Source organism: Micromys minutus, assembly GCF_963924665.1.
Source record: "Micromys minutus genome assembly, chromosome: 27".
In the NCBI taxonomy this organism is placed as follows: Eukaryota; Metazoa; Chordata; class Mammalia; order Rodentia; family Muridae; genus Micromys; species Micromys minutus.
Genome location: NC_137962.1, coordinates 40,833,747 through 40,847,970, shown reverse-complemented (window position 1 = coordinate 40,847,970; position 14,224 = coordinate 40,833,747). Strand labels below are relative to the sequence as shown.

The window sequence follows — 14,224 nt, the reverse complement described above, 5'->3', positions numbered from 1 at the left end:
GGATCCTGTGAAACTGGAGTTAGAGATGGTTGTAAGCCACCAGGGTGTTGATGGGAATTGAGTCTTGGTGTCCTCTCCTGTAAGAGCAACAAATAGTCCTAACTGCTGAGCCTTCTCTCCAGCCCCAGGCTTCAGTTTTAATACATCTTCACAAATGAAAATGAGGCACACTGTATAGATTTCAAAGAGATTCAATAATTTTGTCCTAAGGAAAACCAATGATGATCTCCCCAACACTGAATGTTCGTTCTACCTTGGCAGAACACACCTATAATCCCAATACTGAAGAGATGGAGACAGGAGAAATTTGACATTGTCCTAGTCTATGTGAGACCCTGTCTTTAATACACACATATATACATCATAAATATAAAGCAAAACAAACATAAAGTGACCTGATACTGCCACAAAACTAAGGTAGCCAGAACCACAGCTGCAAGAAGGGCTGGAGGGTGGCTCATGCAATATTCTACAGGAAGATTGTATTAACGTGGAGAATGCTTCTATGAGTAAAGTATCCCAAATAAGACAATTCCTCACACACTAGGAAATGGGCCCACAAGCAACAACACAACAGCAACAGCTCTCAGAAAATAAAAAATAAAAAGAGAAAGAAAACACAAAATATTGCAAAGGGAAGTTAAAAATACAGAATAAAGGCAGGAGATATAATTGGTTAGAACATGAAGCCTCGATTTCCATCTAGCACACCAGAACAGAAATGTGGGGGGAGAGGGACTCAAATATGATTTGCAGACACTGTACAGGCAACATACATGAGATATACAGAGAAAAGTATACACCCGAGTGTGTGTGTGTGTGTGTGTGTGTGTGTGTGTGTGTTAGAGGGGGAGGAGGGAGAGAGAGGTATGTGCAGGGTCTTGCTATGCAGTTCAGGCTCCACTCTTGTGACCCACCCCAGCCTGCCACAACCCAAGCATGCACCGGCTCACCAGCTCTGCTAGTTCATTGTTCCTTTTATTTTTACTTCTAAATCAGTCATATGGCTGAAAAAAATTAAAGGGCTCGTTAGATTCAGATGTTAATCATTAAAAATAAATATTTTCCTTTTAACTGTGCTAAAGCCATGAATGGAGAAACTAATGACTGAGAAATCAAGGGCTTGGCCTAGGGCATTATCAGCCTAAAACTGAGAATGATAAACTCCACAAACATCCAGGAAAGTAAATATCCAAAAAAAGTTTATCAAGGGGGTGAGGATGGAGATGGCGCACAAAATGAGAGGAACTGACCAACAGATTCACTAGCTGGCAGGCTGCTGGCTTGAGAGAAGCCATTAATAATACAGTGGTAAGAGAAACTCGACCGTGTGGTGTAAGGGCATGCAAGCAGCCCTACTGCATCTGAGACAAAGGCAAAACAGACCCACAGCTGCTGGTGCGAACAAGAGGGTGGGAAGAGCCCGGAACAGGTGAGCGAACAGCATACTGTGTGCAGACTGAAAGGCAGTGCTGCTGGCTCCAAGTCAACCCACAGACAACAGACAGGCCTAAGCAGGGAGCAGGAGATCCTGTCCACGCTGTTTCAGCTTCCCACACGTGCTCTGAACACCACAGGGAGTTCTCTCTCGCCCCCACGCCTGGGGGTGATTTAATAGCAAATGTGGTGTTCTGGTACAGACTGCAGCACCTTCTCTGAAATCAACGGGCAGAATGCTTTCTTAAGAAAGGGACAGGGAATGTCAGTCACAAAGGAGCCTCTGGTCCCCAGTGATCTCAAAAATCCAGCTGGGCAAAACTTAAAGGCCCTTGGCTCCGGCTCAGAGCAGGGAAAAGCTCTCCATGACTCTCACCCCCATTGTCTGAACACTTAGTTCCAACCTCTGAGTCATTCCATCTTCGTGAAAAGTGGCATGTGTTAACAGCTAAAGCGTTTTCTCAGCCTGCTTCCTGCCAGAAATATAGGAGTATCCAACAACCTCTTTTTCATGTAAACAGTTTCTTCTTTCCTGTCTCAGACTTGCTGGTGTCCAGCAAACTACTCAGCATGAGAAAAAAAAGCAGCTCCTGCGAAAATGGCCATCAGCCCTGGCTAATACCTTTGGTCTGTGTGAGGCCTTGCTGAAAGGTTTCACAGTTGCAGGCTTTCTCTTTAGACCATCTTCTCCTTTTAACTGCCATTGGCTAGAACATGTGCCTAAAATTATTCCCATTTACCATCTAGAAAAGCACAGAAGTTTCAAAGCATCCTGCTCCGCTTTCCTGTGTGTTAAGCAGTGCTCCCCTCATCTCATGGCCCTCCTCACCATCTTTCCCATAGCAGTGAAAACAGGAGCAGGCATCTTCAGTGCTTGGCTTGGCTGCCTCCTTAGCTGGTACTCCCAAGTCACAGACCCACAAATGACAGACGGCACTGCTCAACTCTGCCACTACACAGCAAGGTCCTCCAACTTCATTCCCCATAGCTCTGTGGCAATCCCCTCAAAATCTTACATTTTAGAAATCTTTTCAAATTACAATAACCTTAAAGTTCACCACCCTGTCTCAGAATCGCGCCTGTATTTTAGACTTGAGCTGTAAAGTATCCCTTTTTTGCTACCAAAATCCATAGTTCCACATTTCCATGTAACAAATCCCTCTCAAACACAGTGGCTTAAAGTAACAGCATCATCTCACACTTGATGTCAGGGTTAGTGGGGTGCTTCTGTTCAGGTCTTTCCAGAGCTGCCATCCACGTGTTGACAGTCACCAAAGCTTAATTGAAGCTCATCCACCTGGCTGTTGGCACTGATCATCAGCCCCTTACCACACGGGCTGTTCCCCCAAAAGATGAACTCAAAGAGAAAGCACTGGTAAGGATGAGCTCTAAAGCTGATCTCCATACCCACATTTACTGCTCTTGTCGAGTCCGGCAAAGCTACTAGGTGTGGTCTGCACCAGAGCCTGAATGTGAGCAAGTATCACCACGAGCATTCCAAACACAATCCATCAATTCTGAAGCACCAGGACTAGGCTTGAGTCTTGAAAGACGAGTCCTGTCACAAGGCAGATCTGAGTACTAGAGTGCAGGCACCGTGCTCAGCTTAGAGTTGAATATTGCTTCCTCATGCGCAGAGAAGGTAACCGTTGTGCAAATAGGTGACCCAACACTTCATCTCTAAGAAGCATCTGGCAATTTCTATCCCCCCTTCCCTTCCAATAATCTCAACTGTCTTAACCATCGACAGTTCTCTCTGGCAATGAAAACTATCTGGAAGTGCATGGCATTGAGTAGCATACAGAATGACTTTCCTTTTCAATGGATTCAGGAAATTTATTTTGAAATTTGATAAAAGAAAATTAAAAGTTAAAAATAAACATCTACAAATAATGAGACCTAACAGCAAGAGCACACAGTAGCAATGCTCCTCCCTCCCCCAACCTATATCTTGCCAGCCCCTCTCCCTTTGCTTTATTGTACTATTTAGGGAGAGTTTCAGCTCATCCTAACCCAAAACATTTTTATAGCAGTAACTATAACCACATTAAACAAAATAAATCTTTAAGACTCTTTAGTTAGACATCTGCTTTTCTGGGCTGATGAAATAGCACAGTGGGTAAAGGCACTTGTCACCAAGCCACAGACTGAATTCAATCTCTGGAATCCACATAGCAGGAACCAACTCTGTCTTCTGACACACAAACACACACAAAAATAAATGTTTTCTTTTTCCAACCTCATGAAGAATAGCATTTTCAAACAGTACTGACTGGGAAGTAACTGCGCCCAGTTTAGATGTAAGACAAAAGCATAATGATCAGATGACTTTAAGGTCTACAGAGCATCAGTACAAATGTAACCAGCTTGTGATGCCATGCACAATGGAGCCACAGCCACTGTGTCTGATTTCCAGCAACGTATGCACCTTGTTAAAACTTATACCTAGGAAGCAGTTCATCTCATATTTCATAAATAAACATGACATTTATTTTAAATAATGAACATCGAGGCTTAATTAATTCAGTTTACTTCTGAATGGTCTGAAGTCAAGTAAGCAAGCAAACCTCACAGGCTTTCGGAAGCACAGCGGTGCAGAGCGGACAGGCTTCAGTTAAGTGGAATACAACACAGCATTTCAAGTGGACAGTTTATTATACCTGTAATAGCTAATCAGCCTTCCAGGCAGTGCTTGTGCAGTGCCTTGCCTATGCTAGGCCGATATTCTAGGCAGCATGTGTTCTCTTTAATAGAAGTGAGGAATGTCAGAAGCATGTGCAGAGCAGTGGCAGCTCATGTGCAGACTGTGTTCAGACAGGAATATTATGGATTTTAAAAACAATCCATATTTTCAGAGGCAGGAAAGTGGAGGAGAAAGTGACTACCATTCCTAAACTGCTTGCTGATGGGGCAAAGGACCTCGGGAAGTGACTGAGGAGCTACAGTGCTGTCTACAGTCTCTGGCCCATGTGTGCACGATATAACTACAATGATGCTTTAGCCTTCCAAACAGTTTAAAATCCGAAACTGAGTCTCTACGTACTTGGTTTCCTTTCTAATTTATAAATTGTTATTTATAACAACAGAGCACCATACTCAGGTTTAAAACATGGCAAATATTCTTAATGTTAATGGACACGTTGGAACAATGACAGAAACAGCTTTCTTGCTGAATCAAAAACCTGCCACCATTACCACTTCTTCAGAAGACACTTGCTAGCTAAAATGTACTATCGCTGCCAGCCCCTCGTCTCCAAACCTGTTTCCTCTCCCATGTGAGTACAAAGGAAAGAGGCCGACATGGTCCTCCCCTTTCTTCAAAGCATCCTTGACACAAACCCAAATTTTAACAAAACAGTTTCAAGAATGCTATTGATTCTCACGCCGGAAGCTGCTGTTCTAGCCGTGAAAGAATGGCATGGTCTTCAGTTTGCTATGTCCACCAACAATTTGTCTAGCCCAAGGAGGCCCAACAAAGTGCTGAGGTATAAGCCTTTTCTGAGCGAGTGCAACCCGGCTTTGGATGACCGGACTCTGGACTCCATGAATCTTCTCAGCATGATCTTCAGCACGTGCAGCCTCATGCTTAGCTAAAGTGGTGTGCTTGGGTTGCTATTCACTGCTCCTTTATCAGCTCTGCCAACTCCCGGAGCTCGGAAGACACTAAGCAGAGGATGAGTAGCTTTATGTTCTCAATCTCTGTCGTGATGTCCTATCTGCAGAATCCTCAGCCATGACACCCCCATGGTGAAGCCACCTAGGAGGGTTGGTTCCTAGACTCTGGCTTAGCCTTTGGCTGCCTCCATCCTCTCTCAGCTGCTGACCTAAACTTGTCTGAGTGTGGTTTCTGGACTCCCAGGTGAATGGAAGAAAGTTGCCCTTTCTTTGGGGTTCTGCTTCTACTTTAACAAAGAATAAACCTGCCACTGTTATGAGAAACACTGTTCATGTTTCCAAGTGTTCACTTGTTTTCTTATTGAAACCAGTTGATATAAAAATTTTCACTCTGGGGGGAAAAGAATGCTATGTGCTACTGTGCTGAAAGCCCTTCAAGAATTCCCCAGGCCCAACAGTGACAATGTTCCAGGTTCTCCAGCATACCCACCAAATGTCTCTCCCATACCTGTCACTTCCAATGATAACTGGTTTCCTCAAGTTTCCCCCCAGACTCTGCTTTCTTGCTTCTTTTCAAATGTGCGTTATGTGGCAGGTACTTTTCTGGGGACATAATAATGAGTAGATTCATGACAGAAGAATGTCAATTGGTAACAGCACAGTAGAGAAAATAAAACTGAGACTGGACGCGGACAAGGAGGGAGCAGCGCAAATGTAGGTGACTCCTTTACAGATGACAACTGAGGACAGGGCAGTGAAACAGCCAAGTGCTAAGGCCTGGAGGTAACTGTGGGCTTGATATGCTCAAATAGATGCCGGTAATATGACGCTGTGGAGCAGACAAGAGTGTCGAAGAAATGACACCCAGACTTAGGATAACAGTGTAAGAAGTGTGACGTACGATGCTGACTGAGATATAAGCCATCACTCGGTTTGGGTGAGCACAGGAACGATACACAACGTTTGAAGACGTCACAGCGCTTTCCTCACCGTACACCAAGACCTGCACTCAACTCCTAAGCTGTAAATAAACCATCTCTCTAACTCTGTCAATTCCTCTGCCTATTGCCAGGATACTCACCGCCATCAACTACAGTTCACAGCTAACTAGAACAGTGGTTTTCAAAGTGTCTTTTCTACCTGCAGCATCAGCACTGTGGGAAACTTACAAGAAATGTAAAGTTTCAGACCCACCCAGATCCAAAAATCTAAAGCTGAAGGTAGAGCTCAGCCATCTGCCTCTCTTGATGTATGACTCCATCTAAGATGGCTGCTACTGAACAAAGCTCCTTGCTCTTTTGGGAGATTATCAACAGAATCCTACCTGGCCCATCCCACCTCCTACTCCCACGGACTGGACGTCAACAGTATCCTGAGCACTTGTCTATAAATCCACTCTCTGCTCTACAATGTGTGCTACCCCTTTGCTTGAAATACAGCCCCTGAGAATACAGCTGTTTCTGCAGCAAAAGTTGTTTATCTGATTTGGCAGAGGAGAGCATCCTCCTTGCTCCCAGCACATTTTCCAAACCCTACCCCGCCCTCCATCCAAACTGCAGATATTTAAAAAGAGGTCCCACTTGCTGACTTTCGAGTCTTAGTCCCATCTCCATCACCACTGTTAGTTTTCTTTTGAGGACTTCAGCATCCACACAAAACCAACATTTGGCCTCCCAGGACTTGTTTTCAATGCTTTTAGCACCAAATATATTTTTCACCTCAGCCACCTTCCTAGACTCATAGGCTAGCTAACATGATCATCACCTCTAAGTGTGAAGCACCTAAAAGTTTATTTCCCTATCAGAGAGTTTGTGTATGCTGCTTTTCCACTATAGCAATTCTCCAATCTTCTTATGCTTTCTGGTCTACAAAGTGACCCCGACCTGTTTTACTGTCCATGCTCCTCGTTATGGTCTTCCTTCCAGAAGACGTTACACCTTTCCTCGGGCCTAAGCTGCAGTCCTTGCCACTGTTTACGCTCAAGGCTCAGCAGTGCTCACCAGACATGATACAGAGAAAGAAGACAAAACCAGTGCTCCACCGCACCGGCTATACACGCATGCACTCTGCCCCACCATTAGACACCTCTATGCTGGGCTGGACAGAACACTGCTCCTGCAACAGCCTTTTCCTCTCTACATTGTTTCTTCGTCTCTACGTGGATCTTTCCAAGTGGCATGAAACACGCCTAACACTTTGTAAAAGTCCTTCATCCTATACACTTCCCTGCATTTACTACCCAATTTTGTTTTCTGCTCACAACAGTGTTCCTTGTCTCAACACTGGACAATTAACAATGCAGTTTATTCCTGTATTCTCCAAAACAGCCTTTCCTAGTCACCAACAACAATTATTTGTTCTTATTACCCAAACCTAATAGTACTTTCTTCTCAGCAAATCTGTCCAGTTTTCTTCCCACCCAACCCCATTCTTTTCCGTAACTTTCAGAAATGACTCAGGGCTTTGATCCCAATCACTGCTGTATTACGTTTAATCCCCAGTATACCCCCCCCACACACACACACCAACAAAAACCAACAATAACCAAAAAAAGCCAAGTGATAAATGAGTGTGGTACGTGTGTAGTGTATGTTTCTCTTTTCTAGTCTAACAAATAGTACTTTCCATTCTAATTTCTCAAGCTAACAGCTGAATATCCAGGTTTCTCCTTCATTTCAGCACATATCCAAGCCTGCTTGTTGGATTCTAGCAAGCTGCCCTTCAGACTCCACATTCTTGCCTAAGACTCTGGCAAGAGCCTCCGCTTGCTCTCTCATCGCTTGTCCTAAGGAAAGCCACGCTCTTAAGATCTGACACCATTGGCCATTCTAAACCTGAGCAAAGTTCAGATGTCTCCCACAGGCAGAGAGTGAGGTGGCTTGCACAAGCTCTCCAGCCCACTGTCTTTCTTTTTTTGTTTGTTTGGTTTTGAGGGTTTATTGTTTTAAACCTTCATGATAACCTTCACAGAAATTTTAATTTTCTTTGACAGATTTATAAGTATATTTTGGCCATTTTCTTTTTTCCCCAATATATATTTTTTAATTCACTTCAGAGCATCACCTTCTGTTCTCTCTACTCCAGTGCGTCCAGCTGCTCCTCCCTGAGCCCGGGCTCTCTTCACTCAGGTCTTTACTTCAGCAGAATCCGGGTTCATGCATCCTTGTTTCTTCAAGCACCTAAGAGTTCCCAAAGCTCTTCTCCTTATATATTCAATTGCCTCTCTCACCACTTTAAAAGAAGGAAACAAGCCACCTATGGAAGGATACCCTACCTTTGATTGCTGTTCTTTTGCCACCCACAACACAGTAAAATCAGCTAATATACATTAAGGCTTAAGTCTTATTAACATAATAGCCTAAGAGTTCTCTGAATGTTACTCTTTTAATGTGTGTAGGTGCATTAAAAAAGAGAGGGAGAGGGAAAGGGGGTGGGGGATGACTGAGAGGCCAGAGAGTCCCAAGGATCCTCCCGTCTCTGTCTTGACAACCTAGTGAGAAAACCTCTCCATTACCACATCTAGCATTTTCATATAATCATCAAATAAACTGAGCCATCACCCAAATTCAGTTTTCTGGCCATTTGTTTGTTTAAACTGCCATGTTGCTAAATTGCTTACCTTGGTTTTCACACCTACTCCTGAAGAACAGGCTTCCTACTTCCCATCAGGGCTAATCCCTCTCTACCAGGAATTAACGTTCTTTCTTGCCCAAATTTTGTCTTCAGGCCATTTCATTTTAAGCATGTATGTTGTATGACATGTGATGTAGTTTCTCACAAATTAAACCTTGATCTTTCCATATTTCCTGGACCCGAGTAGACAGCTATTTAAACAGTATTTCCTCTCTGAGCATCTCAAAGTTACCCCCAAAATATCAAATCCAAAATCCAATGATCCCCTTCACCTTTTCTCCTACAAAAACCTGTCACTCATCCACATCATGGTAATACCTTGTCTATTTTACCTCTGAGGCTCTCCCAGGGTCCCACCTATACCAGCCCTGTCCCTGAGACTGCCTCACTAGTCACTTCTCGGCATTTTTACTCTGCCTTAATCTGTATAGCTACTTTAAAGAATAAAATACAACTACTATTCTGTTTCATAGACTACTAACCCGTTTAGAATCTCTTACCATTTCTTCATTGCCAAGTATCCTCTTGTGGTATCTAGTCTTATGTTATCTGAGCCGAATGATTTCTACATTTATAGTAACACGACTTAGTAGCGTCTCATTCTCTAGTTCTGTAGACCAATTAGAATGGTAAGTGATTTCTGGAAGGTGCTTTTATTGTTGCCTTGTATTTGCTTAGCACAAAATAACTTCAAGAAAACCTTCACAGAAATTACACCAATCGGCTATCCATCCTGTTTTGGAAATGTGAACACTACTATTAAGAAATGCCACACATTGATATACAGCACAAGTGAGGCCAAGGTTCATTCTAAGACATCCAGGGTTCATGGGAAAGGCATGGGCTAAGATGGCCAACAGGGATGTTCTTCTAAGAACTCCATGGACAGTTCCAGAATGTTCCCAAGCACCATGTCTTCTTTCCATAGCCTGCATAGCATGCCTCAAGAAGGCAGTGGTGGTGAGAAGAGAATCCATATCTCATCACTGCCCCCTGCCCCATACCTGGGTCATCCTGGGTAGCCATGATACCAACAGGAAACAGTGCACAAGGAGGAGAGGTTAGGAGTGGTGCAATGTGCTTTAGGACACAATCCTAACTGCTTACTCACAACTTTCTGTTCACTAGTCTGGAAAAAGGGAATGGAGGACATCCAGGACTGTTGAGGACTGTGAGGGTAAATATAGATTTACCCTGAGAGACATGTCAGCACTCAGTAGACTATTTTAAAAGATAACCTCTTCCCAAAAGATTCTGTGGAAAAAAAAAAAAAAGCCATTCTTTAAGAGAGAAGATGGTGAATCTCTCTAAGCCTACCATTTGCTAAGTGTTACGAACTCTCTCTTAACCTCTTCTCTTTCCTTACCTGAGCAGTAGAGACACCCTTTAGCAATGTTGTAAGAATAAATAAAATACAACATGTAATACATAGAAGGATGTCCTTAATTGAATAACACATACAACAATCCCTACTGTCACACACACCCTCCATACAGTAGATGCATTCTTTAAGGCTCAAGGCATCTTTGCCCTCTCTGTGTTTGCAACAGCTGGTTCTGCTCTTTGCAGGTACTTCTTAAACACGGGGCGAACTGATTTATTAAAGACAGGACTGACTGATGATCACAACAGTTCTAGTGAGATCCGGAGGTCCAGTCACACAGTACATGGTCCTAAAAGAGCTCCCATGGCCTGGTCAAGCCTAGTTCAGACTGGAGAGTATGCCATGCCTTCTGGGAGTTTAGAAAGTGCAGAATAATTTTGTTTACTTGGTTTAAAAATGCATAGTCATCAAGCAAACATGTCTGTTCAACTCAGGCACTAGGCCTTTGTCTCCTTCGCCTCATCTGAGCTTCTGTAGAGAGGCCAGGGTGAGTAAATGACACAAGGAATCTCCACAGCGCCAGCTATACTCCCAAGGCAGCCTAAGGAGGGCTCCCTACCACCAACACTTCACATAACAAGGGGTGGATATTTACATAGAACTAATTTGTATTTGTCAGCGTTTTCCCTATGTGAAGTCAAGAACATACCTGACACAATGGAGAAAACATTCGGGGTGTTTTACAGTCTGTTGATGCAAATATCCAAAACCAAAAGTTGGCCTGTGCCGAACAGGATGGACCATGCCTACAATCTCAGCAAATGAAAACTGAAGTGAAGGGGATCAGCTTTATCAGTTCAAGGCCATCCTGAGCTACACGAGACTGCCAAAACAAACAAACAAACAAAACACAAACAGTGGTTGTGTGTTAATCACCTACACCATGACCTTTGTCTCACAGGTCATCTCAAATCACGATAATCACATGGTATTCATTAATTTTCCTGTACAACAAATGAAGAAACAGGTTTACAGGCTAAGTAACTTGTTCACAGCCATGCAACTGGGAAGGCCAAAAGCAGCATGTAAAGAACTCTAACACTTAGACTCTGGACCAGATTAGGCCACCCCTAACATCACCAAATTCACCAAAGAGGAAAATAGCAAATAGGCATTCTCTCTCATTGTTCTAAACATGTGGGCAAATTAATGAGCAGTAGCTACTAACTGCTACTATACAAACTAAAACACTTAGGTGGTCTGTAACCTTTACCTTTCAAAGGTTAGATAAATGTCCAATACCTTTTCGAAGTGCTGACAATTGAACCTAGCTCAACAACTTTTCTGCAACACTAGAAACAGTCCTGCTAATCAAGCAGTCAGCTGTAGATAACATGTGGTATACTTTCATAGCTTTCTTGTGCTCAAAGAACACACCTTTTGGGTATGCTTACTGCTATATAAAATTCTCAGAATCAGGGAAATTCCCCTGAGTGTGGAAGCTGAGGTGTACAGCAGTTCAACCGTTGTCCACAGTAGCTCAGGGATTCCTGCTTAACCCTTGACTGCATAGATAACCTCCCTCACATTCAGGTTGTGCAGGTATGGTTCTGCTGGATATCTATGGGCTAAACAATGAAGTCGGTAAGGTGAATGCAAATTTCTGAAGCAGATGACAACACTCAGGTCATTCAGATGTCTGTGATGCAGGTGACACAATGCACACAGAACATAGCTTGGGGTGTGGGGATTAGTGTGTGAGTGATGTGAGGACCAGAGGATAGCATCACGGTCTCCTCCTTCTCATTTTTCCACCATATGTTGAGACAGGGTCTCTCACAGGATCTGGTGACCCTGTTTTAACTAAACTGGCTGGCCACTGGACCCCCCACAATCTGTCTCCACTCCCCAACCACAACTAGATTTTCTTTTACATGGGTGCTGGGGATCTGAACCCAGATCCATATACTTATACAAGTACTTTACCCCACCGAGCCACTCTCTAGTTCTGAAAAATAACACTTTGTAATCAGGTGTAGTGACACATCTTTAATCAGAGCATTTGGGAGGCAGAGGCAGGAGGATCTCTGTGAATTCAAGCCCAGTCCAATCTAAACAGTGAATTCCAGGACAGCCAGAACTACTTAAAATGGATGGATAGATGGATGGATGGATGGATGGATGGATGGATGGATGGATGGACGGACGTACGGACTAGATAGGCAGGCAGGGAGGGAGGGAGGGAGGGAGGGAGGGAGGGAGGGAGGAAGGAAGGAAGGAAGGAAGGAAGGAAGGAAGGAAGGAAGGAAGGAAGGAAGATTACAGCACTGCAGATTCAGATAGTCAACACAACCAAGAAAATCACAAGACCTTTTGGCTGTTCCAATTCTCTTGGCACAATGGCATCTAAATGCAACATGTGGTGCATTAGTTAGCAAGTTGTTTTGAGGCCCTAAGTAAAGGGACTAAGATAAATACATACATAACAATAAGGGACACACAGAAGAAAGAATGGAGACCGTCACTGTCAGTTTCAGCAGCCTAAGTAAGCTGAAATGAGATTAACTCAACTCATATCCCTTCACAATTTCTCTTAGAAACAATCAAAAGATAGACGAGGCCATCTCTCCAGAGGACGATCAATCTCCACCCAGCAAAAACTATCTAGTGCACATTAGTTTAAATTAAACCCTTGAATTCTCAGAAATATACAGTACTACAAAAATAAATCAATAGAGGGGAGGAAATTACATTTCAAGGTCATATTCAAACGTGGAAGGAGAAACAGATAAAGAAGTCTCCCCAACACACTACAACGATACGCACTACGACCCAGCTCCATCTTCACAAACTTCATTAAAACATTGGCTTCTGGCATTTATAAATGTAGCTTCCCAGCGCCAAGTAGGTTCCTGCAATTCCAGACATCTGGGCTGAAGGGCAAAGGGCAAAGCGAAACTTCCAAAAGCTGGCCTGTAGCCAAAGGCATCACAAGGACTAGTAGGCTCCCTTAGCAACACAAAACAGCTATCTGCTCAAGGGATTACTGATTTTATTATTTTTACAACTAAAATAAAAGGGGGAGAAAGGGGCTCTGTATCATTTTCTCTGACATTCTCCTAAAAGAGTTTATGTTTCACCATTTATAAACTTCTCTAACTATAGAATGTTCTATTTACCCCAAACTACAATGCCATGATTATCAGTAAATTAAAATAAAGTAAGGTACATATTAAGTTCTCAATTTACAAACATAAAATGCTTTGTAATGGCTGGTTATTAATTATTATTCCGGTTGCCATAGGCTTTATTTCAAAGAGCCAGTCACTCTTTGTGATTTAATCATTCCCTCATATGTTTAATAACAACAATGATCTACTTCACATGACAACTCTGAAGGACATTAGTTATTCGATAAAAACTTACAAAAGCTTTTCCTGATTAAGGACTGTGCCATCTACTGGCACTATCTACAGACGTGGCTAAATTATCAAGGTCAGTGTTCTCAACGTAACACAAGTCCATCCTGGCCCACAGCAGGGACGGCTGCTCCTGAAGCCTCTAGTTCTTGTCACCTGCCCACTTGCCTTCTCCAAACCTACCAAGCCCAGGGGACAGCACTGCTCTGGGAGCTCAGCCCTTGCATGAAGTCTAACAAGATAAACAACATTTAGAAAGCAAGCACCGACATAGCGATCTGCGAGGTTGGAAGGCCCTCACACCTGTGCAGGGAAGGGCTGGGGCCTGTGCTCGAGCCTCTGTGCAGGAGCAGAGCCCCAGCTTTCCACTCCTTATATGTGCAAGTGCGAGCCTCACCACAGCATCTACTCACCCAGAGGTACATCATGGCAGGGCCGCTGCAGACTCAGCTGGCGTTGAGCCTGGACTGCAAAAAGGCACTTCAGTGAGGCAGAGGAAAGGGGATAGTAGAATGGGGGACAAGGGATCAAGTGGGGAGAGCCCCCCAAATCACTTGAGTTAAAAAACCCCTAAAAAAATCTCTACCAGTTTCCCCCCTCCTCCCTCCTCTCCGGCAGACTGTACTGTTGTTCTCTCCTCCCTCCCTCCCTCCCTCCCCACCCTCTCAGGGAGTTCCCAGCCCAAGTGTCTAGAGCGGAGTGTTCAGCGCACACTCTCTGTATTTGCCTTCAGGGAATCTCTCTGTCATTCTCCTTCTAGAAGCAAAATCACCACTCACAAAGGTTGCTGAAGAGG

At 43.8% G+C, this 14,224-nt stretch overlaps 1 protein-coding gene and 1 pseudogene across 19 annotated transcripts in view; one reads left to right on the top strand and one right to left on the bottom strand.

Moving 5' to 3' along the window:
• The window catches only part of RBFOX2 (RNA binding fox-1 homolog 2), a 229,559-nt gene that overhangs the window by 105,227 nt on the left and 110,108 nt on the right, over nucleotides 1–14,224 (bottom strand). The window contains exon 1 of one of the 18 annotated variants that reach the window (XM_080939864.1): nucleotides 13,842–13,906. The exons of the other annotated variants lie outside the window; for them this stretch is intronic. Coding sequence (XP_080795990.1) covers nucleotides 13,842–13,856 — 15 coding nt within the window. The 5' untranslated portion in view covers nucleotides 13,857–13,906. Of the gene's footprint in view, nucleotides 1–13,841; nucleotides 13,907–14,224 lie in introns of those variants that run through there. 18 annotated transcript variants of the gene reach the window in all.
• Nucleotides 4,873–5,188, top strand: LOC308437807 (PAT complex subunit Asterix-like; annotated as a pseudogene). Its single transcript has one exon. The product of its transcript is annotated as a PAT complex subunit Asterix-like (transcript).